This window comes from Belonocnema kinseyi, chromosome 1 (assembly GCF_010883055.1).
Source record: "Belonocnema kinseyi isolate 2016_QV_RU_SX_M_011 chromosome 1, B_treatae_v1, whole genome shotgun sequence".
Lineage (NCBI taxonomy): Eukaryota > Metazoa > Arthropoda > Insecta > Hymenoptera > Cynipidae > Belonocnema > Belonocnema kinseyi.
The window spans coordinates 97,547,450-97,570,484 of NC_046657.1; the positions used below are offsets into that span (position 1 = coordinate 97,547,450).

Consider the following 23,035-nt stretch of genomic DNA (forward strand, 5'->3'; position numbering starts at 1 on the left):
TGTAATAAGTTAGCTTTAGTAAATTTGTTAATGGAAGCAAAACTTTTTTTACAAAATGAAATTTTTGTATGTTAGGAAAGTTGGCACAACGTCAAATTTAGCACTGAAGTTTTGGAAATATAAAAAATTAGGTACAGAATTTTGGCATGATAACAATTGACTTGGTTAGCACAACGTTTATTTCAAGTAGGAAATTTGATTCAAAATTTAGTATCGCTGGAAAATTTTCAGAAAACTTTGCTTGTTGTTAAATTATACTATGATGGTCCTGATGTAGTAAATTTAGCGCATTACATTTGTAAGATAGGTATCGTAGGAAATTTAGTAGGTATTTTCGTCGTTGTGTCTAACTTGGCACACTTGGCAACTTAATCAATTTAGCACAGAATGTTAGTACACTATTTTTTATAGAAAATACAGTACAAAATGTTTCTATGGTGGCAAATTTGGCACACAATTTTTGTAAGCAGGTAAGTTTAGTGTCGAAGAAAAGTTGGCAAAGCATTTTTAAAAATTCTTTTAATTCTGAAATTGCCGATTCTCAATTTATGAAATAGGAATTCCCAGAAGGTTGTTGGTGCATTACGAGCTACGTCTGCCGTATAATTATTAGTGGCTTTGCTTAGCAGTTTGCAGTCAGAAAGCATTATTGCTTTCGCTGAAGTCTGTAGGGATATTCGCCTCCAGTCGACGAACGAGTTCTATGTCAGAATTGTAATTTTATTGTAGGAATGAATGCAGATTCACGTGGCGGAAGTTACGTACGAGTATTTGGATCACAACCTAGAAACCTTGAACCGCCAAATTCGTTTTGATTACCCATCATGTCCCATTAGCAAACCCAAAAGTGTCTGGAAAGTGTCATCCAACTTTCTCCACAAATAGACCGTATTTTCAAACCCAAATCACCTACTAAACTTTGAATTAATTATTATTTAACATTAATTATGGTAATGATTTAATTGATAATTTTCCGAATTTTTGCGTAAATGGTTTGAAATCTTTTGGAAAATCTCCTTTCTAGTCAAAAGTAAAACATCATTCAGGGGAAATAACAATAGTTTTATATTGTTCATCAAAAAACCTAAACAATTACAAATCTAAAAAAATCAAATTCTTCAATAATTGGGGACACTTATCTAATAATTAATCAGACCCCTCAATCCTATTCTCACTCTGCTAAAACCACGTATACCAATATCAATTAGATCAATTCGAAAAAATAGTTATCAAATTGCCCGAAATAGTAATTATTGATAATTTTTCGAGCTGCAAAAGGGGTAGAATGTGACAGACCTTTCCGTTTCCCAATTCGAAAAATTATCATTTTGATTTTTGTTTTAATTTATAAACATTTATAATTGAAAGGTCATCGGGAAAAAGGGCGTAAGTGCAAACACGCAATTTTTACAGGAGACACAGAAAAATTGTCTAACTTCAAAGCCTTTAATTTATAAAAAAAAATAAAAAGTAATGTTGAGGTATAATTGTCAGGGTCTATTGAATCGTAAAAAGAGGACTCTAAAAAAAGCAACAATCTCCGAGGAAACCATTGTCAATGAAAAGTCGCGCCCCAAAAACGCCGATTTCGGCTCAGAAGGAGTTGCATTATTTTTTATTAACTAATTTAAGAACAAAAATATAAGCAACCGTCTAAGAAAACCTTTTTCAAAGAACGGCGCGATCCAAAAAGCGCCGGACCTGACACAAAAAAAGAAAGAAAAAAACTTTTGCCCGACGACCTTCCGATTTATTAATTTAAATACATTTATTTAACATATAATTTTAATCTTCCACATCAATTTTACATTTTTACTATTCAAATATTTAAAATTGATTAACAGTTAAATATTAAAATTAATCAACAATTAGGGAAATTCATCAAAGTAATAATACTGATAATCTCGGATCGATTGGCATTTCTTTGAATATAAATATATTATTTCGTTCTGAAGTTTTCTTTTAAAAATTTTAGAAATTCAGCGATAAAAATGTTTTTTTGATCTACTCCGACTGATATTTCACTTTTGTACTATAGAAAGAAGGTTTCGCTAAAGGTTTTAAAGCATTTACTCCAAACTTGGGAAAAGTCGTCAAAGGAAACGATTATCTTTATTATACTTAAATTTATAAATTTTAGATTTGTAATAAGTTTTTTGTTCGGGTTGAGCAAAATGAACTAATTGTCTAGTCGCGGTATAATTACTTGATATTATCTATTTTTCATAGTTTCAGATTCTCAACACATGTCGAATATTTTCCCATGAAGTAATTAAAATCAAAATGTTCTTTTATGCGTAAAAATCTAGATCCACATTTTATTGTCTTTAAGAAGATGGACATAAAACATTTGATTAAATTTACCGAGACATTGAAAAATATTTGAGATACAAAATTTATTTTTATTGAAATACCTAATTTGAATTTTGAAAGCATTCTCTTTTGGGTCATAACATATAGACTTATTGTTTATTGCGAAAGAATAATCAGGGCGGGCGAACAACTTCATTTTCAAAATTCTTTGATTTTTCCCTAACCAATGTGCTATGCTCCCTTACAATTAATAAGTTATTTCTTTATTTAAATTAAAAGGTGAAATTTATACCATAAATTATAAAATTAAAAAAAATGTCAACCGAAAAAGAAGACTTTTTAACAAAAAACTTGAATTTCCAACATAGAAAAATAAATTTGTAATCAAAGAAGAAGATGGATTTATATTTGAAATAAAAAAACAGTTGAAATGAACCGAAAAAGGCTACTTTTCAACAAAACAGTTGAATTTTTAACAAAAAGGTTTATTTAGAACAAATTGTTGAACATTCAAGGCAAAATACGAGTTTTCATGAAATGAAAACATAAAAACATGAAAACAAACTTAATAATAATTTTAAACATTTAATTAATTAATTAACATACTACGAAGCAGTTCAATTTTCAACCTGAAAATATGAATTTTGAACAAAAAAAGTTCATTTCCAACCTACGCAGTAATACAAGAATCTGAATGTCAGTAGAAAAAGGCGGTTGACTTTCAGATGTAACCAAAAGGATCATTCGCCAGTTGAAAGTCAACTGATGCTGATAACGTGACTTTAAGTAACGCGCTTGGTTGAAAGTCAACTGCTTTATGTACGGAAAATGTACTTTATAGGTTAATTTAAGACAGAGAGATTGTTGACTCCGTCAACACGTGCGTGTGAAATGAAACTTATAGGTTAATTTAAGTCAGCTGATTGTTGAAATTCATACAATTTATGCGCTATCTGTCAGTTATTAGGAACATAAAATGAATAACAAATAAAAAATTGAACAATTTTAGGAAATAAATTTTTTCGCTGTGAGCATTGAATAAATTATTCATTTATGCCTAATAAATCAAGTTGTTTTATCCTCTAAGTCGATGAGATTAGTAGAAGGAAAAAAGAACTTAATGACACTAAACAAGGCACTTATGCCCATTTCAAGCTAGCAGGTACAGAATGTCAAGCTTCAATCCTTTTTCATATATTTTTTTATCACATATGTAACATTATTCTATTTATAATCAAAATCCGTTATAAATCTGTGTACATATGTCAAAATAGGAAACGTTAACGAAACAACTATCATGAGCTCAGTGTTGATCGCTACCATCCAGCGCTATCGACGCCATATAGCCTACTCTCAGCTGCTTTCTTGGCTCCTCTTCTGAAATCGTCGAAATCCGTTTGTTTGCGCATCGTCGCATCGCATTTCGCGCACGCCTTTCTGCCAACACAAATTGAATTTCAGTACACGCGAATGAAAATCATCCCAAACTCAACATACCTGTCAGTTAATTATCATATTACTCGTATATCAGATACGAGACACTGCACTTAAGTTCCATTTCTGGTTGAAATTAAGTGACTTACTTAATTTAATGCAAACATTAAATTCATCTACATTTAAAATTTATCATCTTGTATTACTGTGTAATAGTTCCATTTTTACCCAAAAAGAGGAAATATAAAACACAGAAAATATTAATTTTCTATCAAACAGACTATTTTCAACAAAGAATGGAACAGTTATATTTCCAGTTAAAAAAATTAATTTAAAAAAATTTTGAACAAAACTGATGAAAGTTCAACAGAAAAATAATTAATGTTCAACTTAGTATTGTTCAACCTTAACCCACGTAGGTGAATTATCAATTAAAAAAGATCAATCTTCAACAAATAGTTGAAAAAAATAATACCTTCAACCAAAGAGACGAATTTCCATCAAAATAGCTGAGTACTCAACCAGAAAAGATTAATTTTCAATTTTATCACATAAAGATTAAATTTATTCTAAAACAGATGAATTTTTACACCCAAAGAAAGAATGTTCAAAAACATAGTAGAATGTTCAATCAAGAGTCTGGTGGAAGCACCTGGAAAAAAGAAATACAAATGTCAATACAAGGCAAGTAAATTAATAACAAGAATATTATATCAAGGTGCCCGCAAAACTTAATTTCTGTCTAACCGCAATCTTTCATTTTCTCTGGCCATTGATATTCAAAGACCAGAATCTTAATCTTGTCTTAACTCCCTGATTTTTGTAAGATTTTTGTCAAAATCGCTGACTATATCCTGACTTTTAGATTTACTCTGACCCAGATCCACCCTGAATTTTTGGGTAAATGCAGAAGTTAGGTAAATCTAGTTTGGAATCTAGAATCTAGTTTCTGGAATAAGAGAAGAAATACCTGAAGGTGTAGCACGACCTTCGAAGTACATTTTTAACGATAGTTAACTAACGTGAGAACTACTCGGAGTCACGTAATTGTTACTCTTTAAATTACTAGCGGAAGCGCGACTAGGTATCTACTATCTCAAGTTCAGGTCATTCTCACCAAACTTCCCCCGCAAATCGCGAGTTCTTTACCACCTTTTTTTAGCCGTTAGCTATACTATTTTTTACACTTTTCTCTCCATCATATATATTTTCAATCTGGCCATTTATATTCGAGTAAAAGAAAAATAATAACTCTCCTTGTGTGTGTGTTTTTTACATTATAAAATAAGTTTCCCACGGAACGCACTTTACATGTTTACGCGTCGATTTTCGCACAATAAAACGTTATTCGATTTTTGAACTGTTTTCGGAAAGATTTTAGAATTTTAAATACTCAATCTTTGCCCTTTTTTTGCTCAAATGGGAACTGAATTAATAGAATCCAATGAAAAAGAAGGTTTTTTAGAATATTTTTGGTTCAGAGTGCATCTCTTTTCTTTAAAACTGCTACTATTTGGTGGAAAATTGAACTATTCCGAAGAAAATTCGTTTCTATTGTTGTTAAGAATTCGTTTTTATAACTGAAAATTAACTATTCTATGTTTAGTTAAAAATTCATCGGTTTTAGTTGAGCATTGATATCTTTTGTTGCAAATTGTTATATTGTGATACAAAATTAATGTTATTGGTCGACAATTGAACTGCTTGGTAATAGTTTAATTACTTTCTTAAATTTCATCTACTTTATTCAAAATTTAATTATTTAAAAAAAATCAATGCTTTGCTAAATGTTCGTCTTTTTGAATTGATGATTCGGCTGTCTTTTTAACAAATTCGTTTCTTTGATTTGAAAGTTAAACTAATTGGTTAAAAATGCAATTGTTTTTGGTTGAAATATAATCTTTTTTTGTTTGAAAATTCGAAAATTTTGTTGAAAACTCATCTTTGTAGGCTGAAGATTCAACTATTTGGTTAAAAATTCAACCATTTTATTGCAAATTCTTCCCTTTTGCTTGAAAGTAAAATTTTGTGGGTTTTAATGCAACTGTTTGAATACTATTCATTCTTCTCTAATTTAACTATATTTGAGTGAAAATTAATCTTCGTAGATCGAATATTCAACTATGACAAATAGTCGATTCGACCATTTGGTTAAAATTGTAAAAGTTTCTGGCTATAATTAATTCTTTTCTGTTTTGAAATTCGATCATTTGATTGAAAATTGAACTATTTGATTAAAAACTCGTCTCTTTTGATTGAAAGTTCAACTATTTGGTTATAAATTTAACTGTTTTGTCTAAAATTTGTTTCTGGTTTGTTGGAAATTCAACTAATTGTTTGAAAAATTATATTTTTAGGTTGAAAATTCTTCTGTCAGGATTAAAAGACAACTGTTTCCTACAAAATTCAACCTTTTACTTTGAAATTTAACCTTTCGTTGAAAATTCATCTATTTTGCTAGAAAATCATTTTTTTTTTGTTTAGAATTAAACTATCTTGTTGAAAATGCAATTTATTTAGCTTTAAATATTATAAGCGTTTCAAATTTATTGAATTCAATATGCTACCTATATATTTATTTCATTTAAAATACTTTGTTCTCCTATTTTCGTTGAAAATCATCCTATTTCGCATGTTTTGGAAAGATTTTGAGCTGTGAAGTCTCTTAAAGCCTGTTAAAATGTTGAGTTACCGGATGGTGCGCATGGTTTACATAACTTACCCTGGGTATTTTTTGAACGGCCTCTTTTATTTTTTTAGATAGACAGGGAGAGTAAATTAATTTACACAGGGTATAAAGTGCCATACCTTTCAGAAAAAATTGTATTATTAATTTTTGTACAAATATGAATAATTGAAAAAGACGCTGCGGTCTATATAATTTGCATACAGTTTGACTGCACAGGGCACATTATATTCAAATCTACAACAATGAACGCTTTTTAAATTACGCTGAAACTTGGATTTAAGAACGGTTTCGGGCATGGCGTGCAGTGGTCTTGATCTTAATTCCGGGGAATCTAAACGGGAACATTCAGGCCCGCATGGATCATTTTTGTTGCATTTAGACGCTTGATAAGAGCTGTTCTACCCTCATGCTGTTTGTTACACATGTCTGAGCATCGCATCTCTCTCGGTCCCGCGAATCCCCTCATCATCAAAAAATTGCTGAGGATGGAAATTCTATAAACGTCGTAAATCTGGTTTCTTAAATCCAATTTTCTGTTTAAAAATTATTTATTCGTTTTCATGTCATGCTTCAAAGAAATATTTTAGTTTATGAATATTCCAGATGTTTTAAAAAGTATCTCGACGTTTTCTACTCTGATAGCAATGACTACATATTATATTAATGCATCAGATTAAATTGAAATGAATATTTCGAACCGACAGAATAATCTTATCCTGAACTCGATTCCGCGTATTTCCGACATACACATCCCACGATCGTTAAAAAGTAGGAATTTACTGCTGATCCGTTATATGTATAGGTTCAGTGTAACTAGAATAAACTAAGCAAGAGCTAAGGAAGGGACTAAAGGTACTTACGAACTTTCATTGTTGCGCGAGCCTCGCACGGCAATTATACGCTACATCGCTCGAGATGAGCACACCGTGACTTGCGTGCGAAAAACTTCTTTAAACGTCTAGTTTTCCTTAGATTAGTACATCCAAGCATGAAAGAGGGTTTTCTTAGTCGAGCTATTTTCAACCTTCCAATTGTGTGTTAACTACAAAGTTCAAGTCATTGGGTTCGGTAACTTCTAAGGAAAGTTGCAGATAATTAGTACCATCATTTTTTTTAATTCTTATCAAATTATGTTATTTCATTAAAAATTATTTATACATAATAAAAAACCAGACTGCTACGACTATACAACAGGAAAAGATTTTTCAGACTAACAGTTTAGAAAATTTTGAACTTGAAAGGCATTAATTCAGTTTTAAACCTTTAATTAATTTAATTTTTAATATCTAGAAAAAAGAATTTAATTTTTCAGCCATTTTGAAAAATTCATTTTGCAAGTATTTTTATTTTTCGTTGGTTAATTCTAACTGTTTTAATTAAAATACCGCTGGGAAGTACTAAAGATGTATTCACTATGTGTGTTTTTATTCTTGCTCATTTTACGAGCGTTTTGCTTCCTCATAGACTATAGAGGAAGGTTTTTCCATAACAAAAGAAAATATTTATTATTTTAACATTCTTATGGGAGAAGGTATTAGATTTGTGTCAAATTTGACGCCCCCAGCGTTTGTCACATGTCCACGCTTTGAGGCCCCCTAAATCCGAAAAACAGGTTTTTACGAATGAGCCTGTCTGTTCGTTCGTTAGTGTTCGGCTATTCATACTGTTTAAAAAGACGAACAATTTATCCTAATGACTTTCTTCGAGAAAAAAACAAATTAACAGAGTTGAGCATTTACAAAATTCCAAAAAACAAACGAAAATGAACGCTTGGAAAAGATTTAGAAATTTGTTATGAATCACTTTTTGATAGGATGCATAGTTTTTGTTTTAATCGTGAAGAACAAAACTAAAAATTAAAAAATTAAATTTTTGGACAAAACGCACAGACTACAAAAAAGTGAATAGACAAAAGTTGTTCTTTCAAAAAAGAGCTACAAATGTTTCATTAATATTTTTTTATACGATGCGTAGGTTTTGTTTTAATTGTGAAAAATAACATAAAAAATAAAAGAATTACATTTTTGGAAACAAGGCGCAAGGTACGAAAAAAAAAAAAAAAAAAAAATTGCCAAAAGTTGTTCAACCAAAAAGGATCCCAATGTACATTATAAATTTTAATAACATAAATTTATCGAAATTCATTGACATTTTTTATTGAAATTTATTTAATGAAATGAGTGGCATCACCAAATTACAGTTGCCGATGCTTCGACCTTTAATTTTAAAAGGTATGTGCATAAATATGAGGGAAATACAAAGACTGAGCGCGTAGCGTGAGATAAATATTTTTATCGAGTGCGAAGCGCGAGAACCAACAGCCGCGCGACCTAGGCGCACTCAAACTCATCAAGTGCGGCTCGCTGCGATCGCAAGTTTGAGCGCGTCAACGGTGTGCGACTGTTGATTCTCGCGCTCGATAATATATTTACGCTAGTTCTACATGGACGCGCTAACGCAGTACTCTGTCTCTTTCTATCTGCGCGTTTTAGTATGAAAGAGAGAAACAGTGTATTACGTTTGACGCCGAACGCAGCCGAAAACGCGTCCATGTAGAACTAGTGTTATCTCGCCCTTCGCGCTATATAATGTATTCTAACTCGCGCTGTGCGCTAGGTCTTTGTATTTCCCCCACAGTTGTGCCCTACAGCTGCGATCTGATGATTGTGAATTCTCTTTTGTTAAAGCTCCTTCAACTTTAATGAACAACCTCTCACCACGCATCTCGTGCTTCGCACTCCATTTTGCCCAAAGTGTGAACTACTTTTCTACATTATGTTCAACAATCTTATGTCAGATGCATATTATAATTATTTTCGTACGTCGGGCTGGCGCTGCTTATTCAGATATTGCAAAATAATGTACAAATTTTATTTTTGATGATTACTTTTATACTTTAATTTATTTTATTTCTTCCAAATATATACTTTTTGTGATTACTTTTATATTTGCTCCTTATTTTGTTTTTATGGAAAATTTGTTGTTTTAAAAGTACGATTTAAAAAAAAACTAACATGTCGTCATCATGATTTACCACTATATCGTTTTTTGTAAAGACTGAACTTTTATCAAATTATTTACAATATCATATAAATAATATATTTAAATAAAACATCAAAAATAAAATTCGAAATACTTTTTAAATAAAACTGCTGTTGCTTCACGAAGGAGGATTACAGACCAACAATAAAAAAAACGGTTTATTTAATTTATTTTTTTTGTCGAGACAAATGAAAAGAGGACTGATGAACATTAAACTCGGACAAGGTAGAAGTACATACTCCCTAAGTACAAGATAGATAACATTGACGTTTGAATGTAGCTTAGCAAGGCTGGTCGATGACCAGAACAGGTGTCATTCCCTCATGGGCCTGATGGGCCACTGCCTTGCAATTTCCCCCCCTACCTCTTCAGTTACTACTTTCCTCTCCTCAACTCTTTTCTGGACCAGTTTGAAACTATCATCTCATGAGTAAAGTATTACAATTAACCCTCGCCTTTTACCGCTAATTTCAAGATTCTAATTATATACCAGAATATATCATTATTTTTTCTTTTTTTAATCTCCTTCAAAACCACTGATGATTTTTAAATTTGAGGGAAACCTCACGTCAGTGGGTAATGCCAACTACAGTCGATAATAATCATTATTTAAAACCACTAATTTATCTAAAATAATTGATTTAATTTAATTAGAAGCCAAGCCACTGTACGTGCTTATAAATCGAAATTTAAAATAATTATTTTTGTTTTATTTGTTCTTTAGATTAATAATTATCCACTGTAATTTGCATTATCCTGAATGAATTTGTGCTATGAAGATGTGAATTCTAACTATATTCGAGAAAAAACACAAAAACCAAAACTCAACAAAAATTTTCATAATTATCGCCAATTTCGATAAAACGAGACTTTAGTGTTGTGACACAGGGGGAAAAAACATCCGCGGATAAATTATTTCTCAGAAAACAATGGATATCCGAATATAATAAAATTTCGCATTCAAATCTCATAATAGATTTTTTTTTAATATTTTAATCTTTAAGAATTTAATTAAAATAAAAATTTTTGAATTTTGGACTGCACCGTTTTTAAAAAAATACGTCGATTAATAAATACCTAGAAAACATGAACCCAATATCTAAAAAGAAATTCAATAGGAACGCAAATTTTAACATATTTATTCAATTTGTTATAAGCAAATAAGAGAATGAAAATTGTTTCGTGGGGATTGGCAGCGTTTCGTCACTTGATTCGTATGAAATTTGAGCAATTCATGGACAAAAACAATTTTTCAGTTGATTTACTAAAACTTATTAGATAATTTGTTATTTTACAAACAAATTTGATAACCAATAATTAATATGAGGTATATATAATGGAATGAATAAACAAAATCACATGGAATAGATCATATATTACTTGGTAATCGAAGTCAAAAACTACACTTGTCAATTAAGATTGCTTGAACAATTATCAGTTTTTATTGGATTTAAAAAATTTGTTTATAACATAGCAAATTATTTATTAATCTTCATTAATTCAACTGGAAAAGTCTTTTTTCCATAAATTATTCAATTTTAGTGAGAATCAAGTGATAAGTCGCTTCCAATTCTCATTAATAATAATTTATAATGAATAATTTACAATCAAATTATCATCTTTACTCTCTTACAAAGTGTCATCAGAAGAACCCTTTTTCATTCATAATGAGGAACGGTCTTTTTCGAATTTTTGTTTTGATTTTTTCTTTCGAGAAGAATATGTCTCAAAAAATTAGTCAGAGGCAACATTTTTTTGCTTCCTAGACAAAGCACAACTTTTGATTTTTCAAGTAAAAAAATTGAGTAATTTTGGGTTTTTCTTAAAATCGCTAAGAATTAGGTAAACCAAATTTCCAGGGCTAATTAATAATTTTTAAATCAGGCGTAGGCATTTTTCAATATTAAAAGCTTATAATATTTTTAATTATTGAATTTAAAGTTTCTTTTTCCAAACTTTTTTAAGGGCTAGCTAATGCTTAAAAATAAAAAATTCTTTAACTGAAAAAATTTCGTAATTCTGAAGCTTTTAACTTAGAAATTAATTTCTTTGATCTGTTTGCAAAGGTTTTAGTATTTAGCAAGGTTATTTCTGCTATACTCAAATGTCATTGACTTTCACACTTGAACTATGAGGAGGCTGGAGTCTGGACATTGTTCAGGGTTTTCACCCATTGATTACTTTTTAAAGGTCGGGTTTATGATTCATAAAACAAAATGTAACTTACATTCGAACGTAGAAACGTAGGCATGTCAATGGCTAGTGTCAGTTTCTAGATGATAATCACAGATAATACAAAACTGGTTTCTTCCCATGAGGAATGAAAACATATAACAAATATCGCCAAAAATTCATGAAACTACATCTTCTATATAAAATAAAAAATATTATACTTCTCATTATTTTGTTTTTCAAACACCCTGATAGTTCCGAGAAATTTAAGATACAGGTTGCATATTATCTTTTAAATTTACATTCTGCAACATTTTACTTCTACGATATTTAAATAAAAAAGGACAACAAAAATAAGTGTCCCAATATCTATCTTAATATATTTCTACCTTAAACTGCTAATCCGACTTCTCAAATTTGTTTAAAATTGAAGTGCATATAATATTTTACGTCTTTATAAAAAACATATTCTAGAACAAATCTAGGAAAAAACTCACAAAAAATTATTTCTAGCAGTATTAATAAAATAAAATTATTTTCTACATTGTTATGAACAAAATAGTAAGCAAGGTTGTTACTATATTTTGATAACTAAATGGAAGTAAAAATATGTTGTCTTCAATTTGGAGGCGAATTTCTCAGCCTATTCAACTACAAGTATTACATCTCTTTCTTTTTGCTAAAATATTTGACAGTTAAACGTAATTTAGTATGTCTTAAACAAATCTATTAATAAATACATGATTTGGCCATTTACCAGTAGATAACTTTTTTCCAGCAGAATCAACCGCATATATTCGTTCCTTACTACATTCAAATAGCTTTATATCAGGTTGAAGATCTAAATTCGTCACAAATATTAATAAAAATGTATTATTAAATATTTTTATAAATTATTTATCAGTATTAGATGTAAAATATTCCAGGGATTTTCACTGAGTAAGTCTTAGTATGCAGTGTTAATATTCATTATCAAGCTATTTTGATTTAGAAACCGATTTCGTTCTACGTGTAATTTCCCAACATTATTCATTTATTTATCTATCCTATTTATAAACATTCAAATAGTTATATTTGATCAAATATGATCAGATATATTATTTGTAGTAAGATTGACAGAAATTCAGAAAATTAAGCACAGGAAAACGCTGGTGTTAAATTTGTTGCATCTCAAATTTCATTGGTCTCCCAATGAGAATTTCAGAGAATTTTTAGTCTCAAATCTATTCCTCTGAACGTATTTGCACATCTGGGCATCTAGGGGAATATATCATTTTGAGACTGAATTTTGGCTCATGCCGAGACTTGTGGAGAGCTGAACCGCGCTGTCAGCCGCCTGAACACCTGTCAAAGCAACTACAGTGAAACTCTTCTATAGTGTTGATTTTGGGACTGACGGTGGGTGGGAACTAACCCATTATAGGCCACTCTGCTTTTGTTTGTTCACGCCTGGGTGACAAACGCAGACCCCGCGCACCCCGCCCAACTCTTGATACACCCACCTGCGGCGCGGCGTCGTTTCTCGGAAGCGCTATAGAAGGGAGGGCTATTAAAGGGTTTCACTGTATTCGCTTTGCGATATTAGACTAAATATTTTTTAATAAGGAAACTAATTGGAATAATAGTTATCTAACTTTCAACTTCCTTTCATTTAACAGTGCTTACTAGTCACTTAAAATAAAATTATAACTTCCTAATGGAGGAAATTAAAAGTTAGGTAATTATTATTATAACTTACCTGCTTATCAACATCTTTTTCACCCAAATTATACCCGACAAAATCATCTTGACAGGTGACTGACAGTTTGTAGACAACCCTTCAAGTTGCACTGAATAAGAAAAAACAGTCTCTAAATGATGATTTTCCCTTAGATTCTCATAATGAATCTGTATGGCTCAAATTTGTTGCAACTCAATTGAACATCGATTTCAGTCTACTTTTGAGGATCGGCGATTTTCAGGGAGGGAATACTCTGAAAATAAGTCTAATTTAAATATTTTGCAATACAAACACTATATTTACATCGTTGGCTATTCTGAACTTTTTAATTATTTTTGGCATGAAATGCAATTCTCATGTAAATATGTACATCAAATCAAATTAATTGTACACTATTTTTACATTCTCATCATTTACGTTTAAGAAAGTATTAGAATTGTCGGAAATTTGACATCACAGTTTTTGAACGGATTTTCACGTTTTGAGACCACCTGAATGCGAAAATAAGGTTTTTACGATGGGGTCTGTCTCTCTGTCCCTCCGGCTGTTTGACCTTTCGTAAACACGATAACTCTCGAAAAAATGAATGAATGAAATCCATCGTTGGTAAACTTTTTAAAGGTCCTGAAAGAAAGGACGAGTTCGTTAACCAACCATTTTTGATGAAAATTCAAAAAGTGAGCGCATTTTGAAAATTTTTGAGACCACTTTTTTCTGAATTTGAAAATTCTATGTACGCACATTTATGGTATTGAAATTGACAAACAATTCATCCCCATGACTTTTTTCGATTAAAGAAAATTCTTAGAGTTATAGCATTTTCAAAATTTTGTAAAACAACCGAAATTCAAAATTTTAACCCAAACAACGCAAGATATGAAAAAATGCAAGGAAAAGAAATACATTGCTTTTTAAAATCCCTATAAGACTGTTATGACAAATTTTTGGATTTTCTTAGAAAATCCAAAATTCAAATTTTGATTGCCCAAAAAATAATGAAAAATAAAAAATTCTATTTTGTGGTCCTAATTCCTAATCATAAATACAGAATAAGAAAAAAGATGAATTAACGAAAATTTAACCCCCAAAAAAATATGCAAATTAATTAATAATCACTTCTTGATTAGAGGCGTATTTTTTGTTTTATTCGTGAAATATAACATTGAAAACAAAAACACCAAATAAATAAAAAATGTGTGGAAAACCCCCTCAAGTTAAGAACAAAAGTTATTCAACTAAAATTGTACGCCTGAAACATATTTAAAAATTGGTTATGAATTACTTTTTGATAAGACGCGTAGTTTTGGGTTTAATCATAAACATCTGCCCTGCTTCGCGGGCACAATCTCATCGCGCGCCACGCGCGCGGCTCGCTTCAATCGCAAGTTTGAGCGCGTCTAGGTCGCGCGACGGTTGAATCTCGCGCTTCGCGCTCGGATATTTATTCTTTGCATTTGGAATGCTTGAAAAAACCTTTATCAAAAAGATCTCTTTTAGATGGCAGTATTTATATGCGTCTTTATATTCTGAATTGTCTACTTAATTAAGTATAGTCAAATATTAAGTTTCTCAAAGCTCTATAGGCTTTGGGGTACACATTCTCATGGTGACACTCGCGCTGCGCGCTCGATTTCCGACAGACATTTGTAAACCGGTTTTGTTGGATAACCATTTTTCTTGATTCATCTTTTTTCGTACCCTACATAGTTTGTCCAAAAAATGGATTTTTTTATTTTCCATTACTTTTTGTGCAATCAAAATTTGAATTTTCGATTTTTGAAGAAAATCCAAAAATTGGTTATGATAACATTGTAGAGCTTTCAAAAAGAAATGTTTTTGTTCTCTTGACTTTTTTTCATATCGTGCGTTTTTCGGCTTCGAATTTTGATTTTCGATTGATTAAAAAAATTTTGAAAACGCTATAACTCTGAGTATTTTCTTTTTATCAAAAAAAGTCATTAGGTTAAATTGTTTGTTCTTTTTAATACTATAAATATCTGTACGTAGAATTTTTAAATTCAGAAAAAAGTTGTCTCAAAAATTTTCAAAATGCGCTCACTTTTTGAATTTTATTCAAAAATAGCTGGTTCACGAACTCGTCCTTTTTTTAGGACCTAAAAAAAGTGTGCCAAAGATGAATTTGATTCGTTCATTTTTTCGAGAGTTATCGTGTTTACGGACGGACGGACGGCCGGACAGACAGACAGACGCCATCGTGAAAACCTGATTTTCGGATTCAGGGTTTCTCGAAACGTGGAGATCCGTTGAAAAAGTGTGATGTTAAATTTCCGACAATTCTAATACTTTCTCAATCATAAATGATGAGAATGTAAAAATGACATTAAAAATAAGAATGAAAAATTTGTGGAAAACAACGAAAGGTACGAAAACGAATTGATAGACAAAAATTGTTCGCCTAAAAAGAGATGCAAATTTATCATAATTTATTACATTCTCATCATTTATGATTGATAAAGTATTAAAATTATCCTAAAATTGACACTAAAAAATTTAGCACACAAAATAATGGAAAATAAAAAATTCCATTTTGTGGACAAACTATGTAGGATTCGTGAAAAATAACGTTGAAAAAAAATAAAATAAAAAAATGTGTGGTAAAACGACGAAAGTTACGAGAGAAAAAAAAGATTTACCAAAACTTGTTTACAAATATCGGTCGGAAATCAAGCGCGCATCGCGAGTATCACGATGAGAATGTGTACCTCAAAGCCTGCAGAGCTTTGAGAAACTTAATCTTTGACAATACTTAATTAAGTAGAAAATTCAGAACATGAAGACGCATATAAATACTGCCATCTAAAAGAGATCTTTTTGATAAAGTTTTTTTCAAGCATTCCAAATGCAAAGAATATATATCCGTGCATTAATAATTAAATAATTATTAATTTATAGAAGATGTTCCTCGGAGAATTATTCCAAAATTGATTAATTAAAAATTTTAGTAAAATCTCACTTTTAAAACGTGAAAAATTGTAAGATTTACGAAGTTTTCGATGGCCAGTTCATAAGTATTCAAAACTTAATAAATTTAAAGGGTGAAGTTCCGAAAAGGGTGTATGTCTGATTTTCTTCGGCCTCCGTATACTTATGTATTTTGACGCGCTGATTATTAGTATGCACTGAGAAAACTATATCGCATGAATTACAAAATATACCGTAATTCATGCGCTATATATCGTAATTATCGCATTATAATAGCGCAAAATCGTGATATCGTAAATTGCAAATTTTTACATTATATACCGCATAATTGTGCAGTCTATAACGTAAGAATTTAAGTTTATTACGCTATAACATTGTGTTTCTTCTTTTGTGATCTCGCGAGGGTTCGAGTAGTGAACAAACGATCACAGAAAAAATTAAAGATAAAGTTTACATCGATTCCAGGTGAAAGATTAAACGAAATAAAAATTAACCTTGCCAGATAAACTATACATGAATCGAAGATAATTTCCGATTTTTAACCTTGCCTGGATAATCTTTTATATTATAATCGCTCCATTTTTATTTGAGGTGAAGCGACAATTACGACGCCAGCGTTATCCAGTGTCGTTTAACTTCATCTAATTTGAGAGAAATGGGGATTCCCATCTGTCAGTTATATTTTGCATCGACGAGTTCAGAATTATTTTTCTAACCTCAGTGAAAATATGTTTAATCATTGACCGTTGCAGGTCCTACCTACAGCAAATTTTTCCTTTTTTCTCTGATTGTTTCAAATCTGGTGTCTCGATTTATTGCCAGAACTCACTCATACTCTTCCTTTTTTCCATTGCTGCTAAGGACGCCGCGCCGTATAGAAGACAACACTAACCAAATTTAACTTCATTTTTTTCTGTGATATTAGTGCATTATAATGTCGTACAAAGCCCCGGGACCTGATTGTACGATATAATATTGCGCTTTCTTGCAATATAGAGATTTTGCGATATCATTGTGCGATATCTTTTTCTCCGTGTGTTAGCGAAAATTGGCGCAAATTTTATTTTCATGGTGAAATCATCAACAAACCATAAAAATCATGGTTTTTTTTGGGTTTATCTCAGTTAATGTGCAAATTAAAAAAAATGTTTCAAACAAAAGTTGTACATCTCGTCGAAATACACATTTTTCGCTGCACTGAGAAAACTATATCGCAAAAATTACAATATATACCGTAATTCCTGCGCTATATATCGTAATTATTGCATTATAATAGTGCGAAATCGTGATATCGTACATTACAAGTTTTTACATTATATACCGCATAATTGTGCAATCTATAATGTAAGAATTTAAGTTTATTACGAAAATTACGACGCCAGCAATATCCAGCGTCGTGTAACTTAATTAAATTGGAGAGAAATGGGGATTCTCATCTGTCAGTTACTTTTCGCACTTTTTCTAAATGGTGTTATAATAATTCTAATTCGTCTATAGAATAGTGTCATTTCTTTCGGAGGACATATGTCAGTAAGAAAAAATTTGGTTTTTTGTTAGCTGCTGCTGATTCTATATGTTTCATCGAAATTTTTTCACTTCAGCGTGACGCAGTAGACGAGATCAGAATCTATGTCCTATCCTCGGTGAAACTTTCGCCGAAATATTTTTAATTTTTAAACGTTGCAAGTATCACCTGCAGCAAATTTTAACTTTTTTCTGTGATTATTTTTAATCTGGTGTCCGGATTTATAACTCGAATTCACTCATACTTTGCCTTCTTCCCACTGCTGCTAAGGATGCCATGGCAGACGACAGCAACAAAATTTAACTTCACTTTTTTCTGTGATATTAGTGCATTATAATATCGTAAAAAGGTCTGGGGCCTGATTGTACGTTATCGTATTGCGCTTTCTTGCAATATAGAGGTTTTGCGATATCATTGTGCGATATATTTTTCTTCGTGTGCAAGAATTTTTTTCTACGAATGAAAGTTTCCGAGAAAATCATCTATTTGTCATGATTTCTATCGTATCTCCATTGGTTTCGGTTTGATTTTTGATACTGAAAGGAAGGAGCCCCTGTGATTGGCCACACAAATATTGTAAAGTTACACCTGTACCCCTTTTCCAACGTTTCGTGAGGGCAGGAAGTCACCCCTGTGACTGGTCACAGAAAAAACGCAAGGTCGCACTCCTACCCCATTTCCAACGCCTCGTAGGTGCGGGAAGGCATCTCTGTGATTGGTCACAGAAATAATGTAAAGTGACACCCCTACCCCTTTTCCAACGTTATACTCTACGAGTCTAGAGTCTAGTCGCCAAGGGGGTCCCCGCTATCCTTTTAATTTAGATGGACTGTGACAAGTGTTTTTTTAAAATGTATTTTGACCCGCTGAACATGAATATCGAGGGGAATGTCCGTCCGAGTGTTCAAAAAAAATTTATAAAGAAATAATGGTTTAAACAATAAAAAAGCATTTTTTGCGTATAAAAAAATGCCTCGTATTTTTTTAGCGATTTCAAGAGGAAAAGTACTCTACTGATTTTTTCGTAGGACCCTTAGTTTTTTAAGAAAAAAATGTCAAACTTTCGAAAAAAGCGATTTTCGTCATTTTCGAGCTTCAATTACTCCTGATTGGATTGATATTTTCCAATTCTGCTTGCAGATATCGAAAGTTCAAATTAAGATCTACAATCTACAATAACTCGCTACTTCTAAATTAAGAAGGTAGCGGGTACCCCCTTGGCGCCTCTGATTCGACGCGTGATGTGCTTGGCAATAGCAAGTGAAGGGTAAAATATTGGTTGGAATGGTGGGGGCAAACCACAGACATCCGACTGCGAGTCGGGCTGTGTTCGAACGGGGAAACTGAAGAGAAACGGAAAGTCCAAAGGGAAAATATTGCGGAAAGGGCGATGGTGGAGGAGGGGAAAATAAAAAGGGTTGGTAGGAGGAAAGGTGTAGTAAGGTCTAATAGCTGTTTAAACTGTTTTTATTTGATTTTACATAAAAGATTAAAATACTGGCTACGGAACCCTTCATTTATTGTAAGCACTTGCAGTCATTGGTTGCCTATTTGCCTAACCCCGAGCCTAACACAATCTAAGTTCAAATTATAAACAACCAAATATATAAAAGCTATATTTTTATAATTTTTGATGTAAAGTAAAATATAAAATGTTATATGTTCTTTTCAAATTCAGAAGTTTAAGAGAAAAATTAATTCCAGATGTTGAGAACCTGTGGATTAATATTTCTTGTGATTGGGAGCAACCACGTGTATGCGACGAATAAATGTGAGGGCAATGGTCTCGGATTAAAATATGTATGGGGAGATGCCCTCACTGATTCGAGTGATTGCATAGGACCAAACGATCTGCAATATCCCTCGTGAGTATACATTAACTTGAATTAAAGTTATTTTGGCAAAATAAAATTTGCAAATTTAAATGTCTCTATTAAATATCAATACATTGTAGAAATTATAATAAGAAAGAAGAATAGATTTTTATTTTGTGTAAAATACGATTAATGATAATAAGTTAAATTTAATAATTAAATCCCCTTTATTTTTAGTGCAGCAATTGCGAGAAGTTACAAAAATCTTTGGACAGGAAATAGCAGAACTGGAAGATCGTATCAGCCAAGAACAATTGACCCTGAGTTGACGAGACAAGCCCTTCTAAGAAATTACAAAGCTGTTCAGGGCGATTACAGTATTTCCGCAAATTCTAGATCTGGTAAGAAATAATTGCCTTATTATTATATTATTTTTGAAAATCTATAATCTAATAATGAATAATGATTTTTTACCAAAATGCACATTTACAAGTGTGCGGCCTGACCAAAATTTAAACACTTACAAATATACCCCTTCTGAAATTTAAACGTTTCCAAATGTAGCCCCAGTCTAACTTGACTTTGTACAGAATAGAATTTCTTTGATTTCGGACGCTTAAGAATTTGGCCAATCTGAAATTTGAACGCTTCCTACTGGTTGTAAATTCTTACAGGTTTGGTCTATGATAAATGATCACTTCTAAATTTAGATGTTAACAAATAAAGGATTAAAATTGAACACTTACAAATTCAGCCCCTCTTCCATATTCTAAGTTTTAGAAGTGGGTTCAGTTTAATCCCTAAAGTCAGAAAAATGGACCAAAGGTGTGTGTGTGCAGAGAGGGGGCGGGGGTAGAAATTTGGCATTGTAGCTTATGGAAGCTCCCGTAGTTCACACGTTTCCCTCCTCCGCCTTTATCTCTCTCACGTTTTAATGTTTCTTAATACCTTAATTATAATCTCCGTTTCCCTCCCCTTCCCATTCCGGCTTCGTCTTTCTCACATTTTAAAAAAATTCAGAAAGATTTCACAGTTTTGAAATGCTTTGCTAAGATTTCAGATAGATTTAAAAGATTTTACAAAGACTTCGATTATTTCTCAAAGATTTCAATAATTCAACAAATATTACCAAATATATCAGAAATATTTTTAATATTTCTTTAATATTTTAGAAAGTTTTATAAAGATTAGAATGATTTCCTACAGGTTAAAAAAATGTCGCAAAGTTTTCGCATAGATTAAAAAAATTTCACCAAGACTTCACTGCCTTTCAAAAGATTTAACAAAGATTTCAATTTTTTGACAAACATTACCATATATTCTAAAATTTATCAAATATTTCGCAAAGATTTCTGATAGATTTAAAACTTAAAAAAAGGTATACATTATTTCCCAATGATTCCACAAAGATTTAAATTAATTGACAAAATGTTCGAAAATATTTAAAAGATTTCACAATGAGTTCATAAAGATTTAAAAATTTGTTTCAATATATCAAAAATATTTGTAATATTTTATGAAGATTTAATTAATTTTTCAAAGCTTTCAAAGATATCACAAAGTTTTTAAATATTTAGTAAAGAATTCGGATATATTCAAAAGATTTCATTCATTAAAAAAATATGAAAATATGTAAAAATAATGATTAAATATTTTTAAATTATGATCAAATATTTATAAAATATTAAAATATTTTTCAAAGATTTCCAAAGATTTCACAAAAATTGCAATTCAATGATTTTCCAAAAATTTCAACGATTTAAACTTTTTTTTTAAATATTTGATAAAGCTTTCAATGATTTCCCAAAGATTTCACAAAGACTTCAAGGATTTTTCAAAGATTTCAATAATTTCAAAAATATGATCAAATATTTGAAATATTTTGCAAAGATTTCGGATAGATTAAAAAGATTTCATCAATTTCACAAATATTTCAAAATATTTCAACAATATTTTAAATATTCAATAACATTTTTTATGATTTCCCAAAGATTTCAAAGGTTTCAAATATTTGGCAAAGATTTCGGATATACAGTGGGCGCCAAAAGTATTCGTTCATCTATTTTTTTATGACTTAATAAATTCTCTTAATTTTAATTATGCCAGAGCTAAAAAAATATCTCTTTAAAAGGTTGATTGTTTTCGAAATTCTGTTTAAAATAATCCCAGGGTGAAGCCAATTTCTCTAGTTTTTAAGTAAATATTGCAAAAATCGTGGAAATTTAAATGCTTTATTAAATATTCAATAACTTTCGAAATAGTCAACATTTTTCAATGTTCTTGGGCTCATTTTGAGGCTTTTTTCACCGTATCACAACAGCTTACAAGTATAAATTGTGTGATGATATATGCCGGGACACACCTATGTAGATTATTCAAGATCCACCTCCAATAAAAATGATTTTTCAATATATTGAGCTGTAACAATCTTAAGCCTGCGAGAAAAATGAGCTTCCTCATTTTTTTGTTAATATATAAGAGAAAGGAGTAAAGGGAAATTTCATTTTGTAAAATTAATGAATTTTATGAATATTTAAAAGCTTAGAGACGGGTCGAGCGTTTTTTTTGGTTTGCAAAGCAGGTGGCTCACACTACTTAGTACCAACAGTACCAACATTCCTCTGCCTCATACCACACTGTCCTCACTTATGCAGTTGACCTTATGGCACGAAAACCTGGTTCGAGCATCTATTCCATATACCTTGGCTTCCTCCTTCCATATACCATGGCTTCCTCTTGTCCTGTAATGTACAATTGTATAAGTACAAAACGTGTATCCCTTCAAAACCAAAGAAACAACTAACAATACATTTACATTAGTTAGAAGGCATTCATTCTATTTTCAGTGTAGGAAACGTGTTTGCTCCTACAATTGAGGCATCCTTTTTTCAACGGAAAATTAGAAGCACTTCATTAAGGCTCAATTGAGACCCTATAGCTAGTCATAAAATTCAATCCTCACGAAACATGAATAAAAATAATTGTAGGAAGACAGTAAATGATAATTTAGGAAATACATTTCATTTATCTCAAAATTCAAGGGAACGAATTACGATTAATTAGCACCATGACTAAAAGCATTAGGAAGATTCGGGAACTTAAAAATCTGAAAGCGCTGGAAGCTCAAAAATCAAAAACTGAAAGCGGTCAAGTCTGAAAGAATTTGAAATTTTCATTCAAATTTGATTACACTTTATAAATAAAAAAACCTGTGCTTCAAATCCTTGATACTTGAAAGCGCCCAAAATATTTATAAATTGGAATAATATTAAAGATTTTTTTGACAATATTTGATGTAAATGACATATATATATATATATTCCGCGATTTCGCTGGAAGCGGGTGCAATTTTTCAGATTAGCACCCGCTCCCGGCGAAATCCT

At 31.2% G+C, this 23,035-nt stretch overlaps 1 protein-coding gene across 1 annotated transcript in view; it reads left to right on the top strand.

Moving 5' to 3' along the window:
• Positions 1 to 23,035, top strand: part of LOC117173594 — a 38,846-nt gene that overhangs the window by 9,336 nt on the left and 6,475 nt on the right. The window contains exons 3-4 of the mRNA XM_033362236.1: positions 19,543 to 19,703; positions 19,890 to 20,053. Coding sequence (XP_033218127.1) covers positions 19,543 to 19,703; positions 19,890 to 20,053 — 325 coding nt within the window. The remainder of the gene's footprint in view (positions 1 to 19,542; positions 19,704 to 19,889; positions 20,054 to 23,035) is intronic.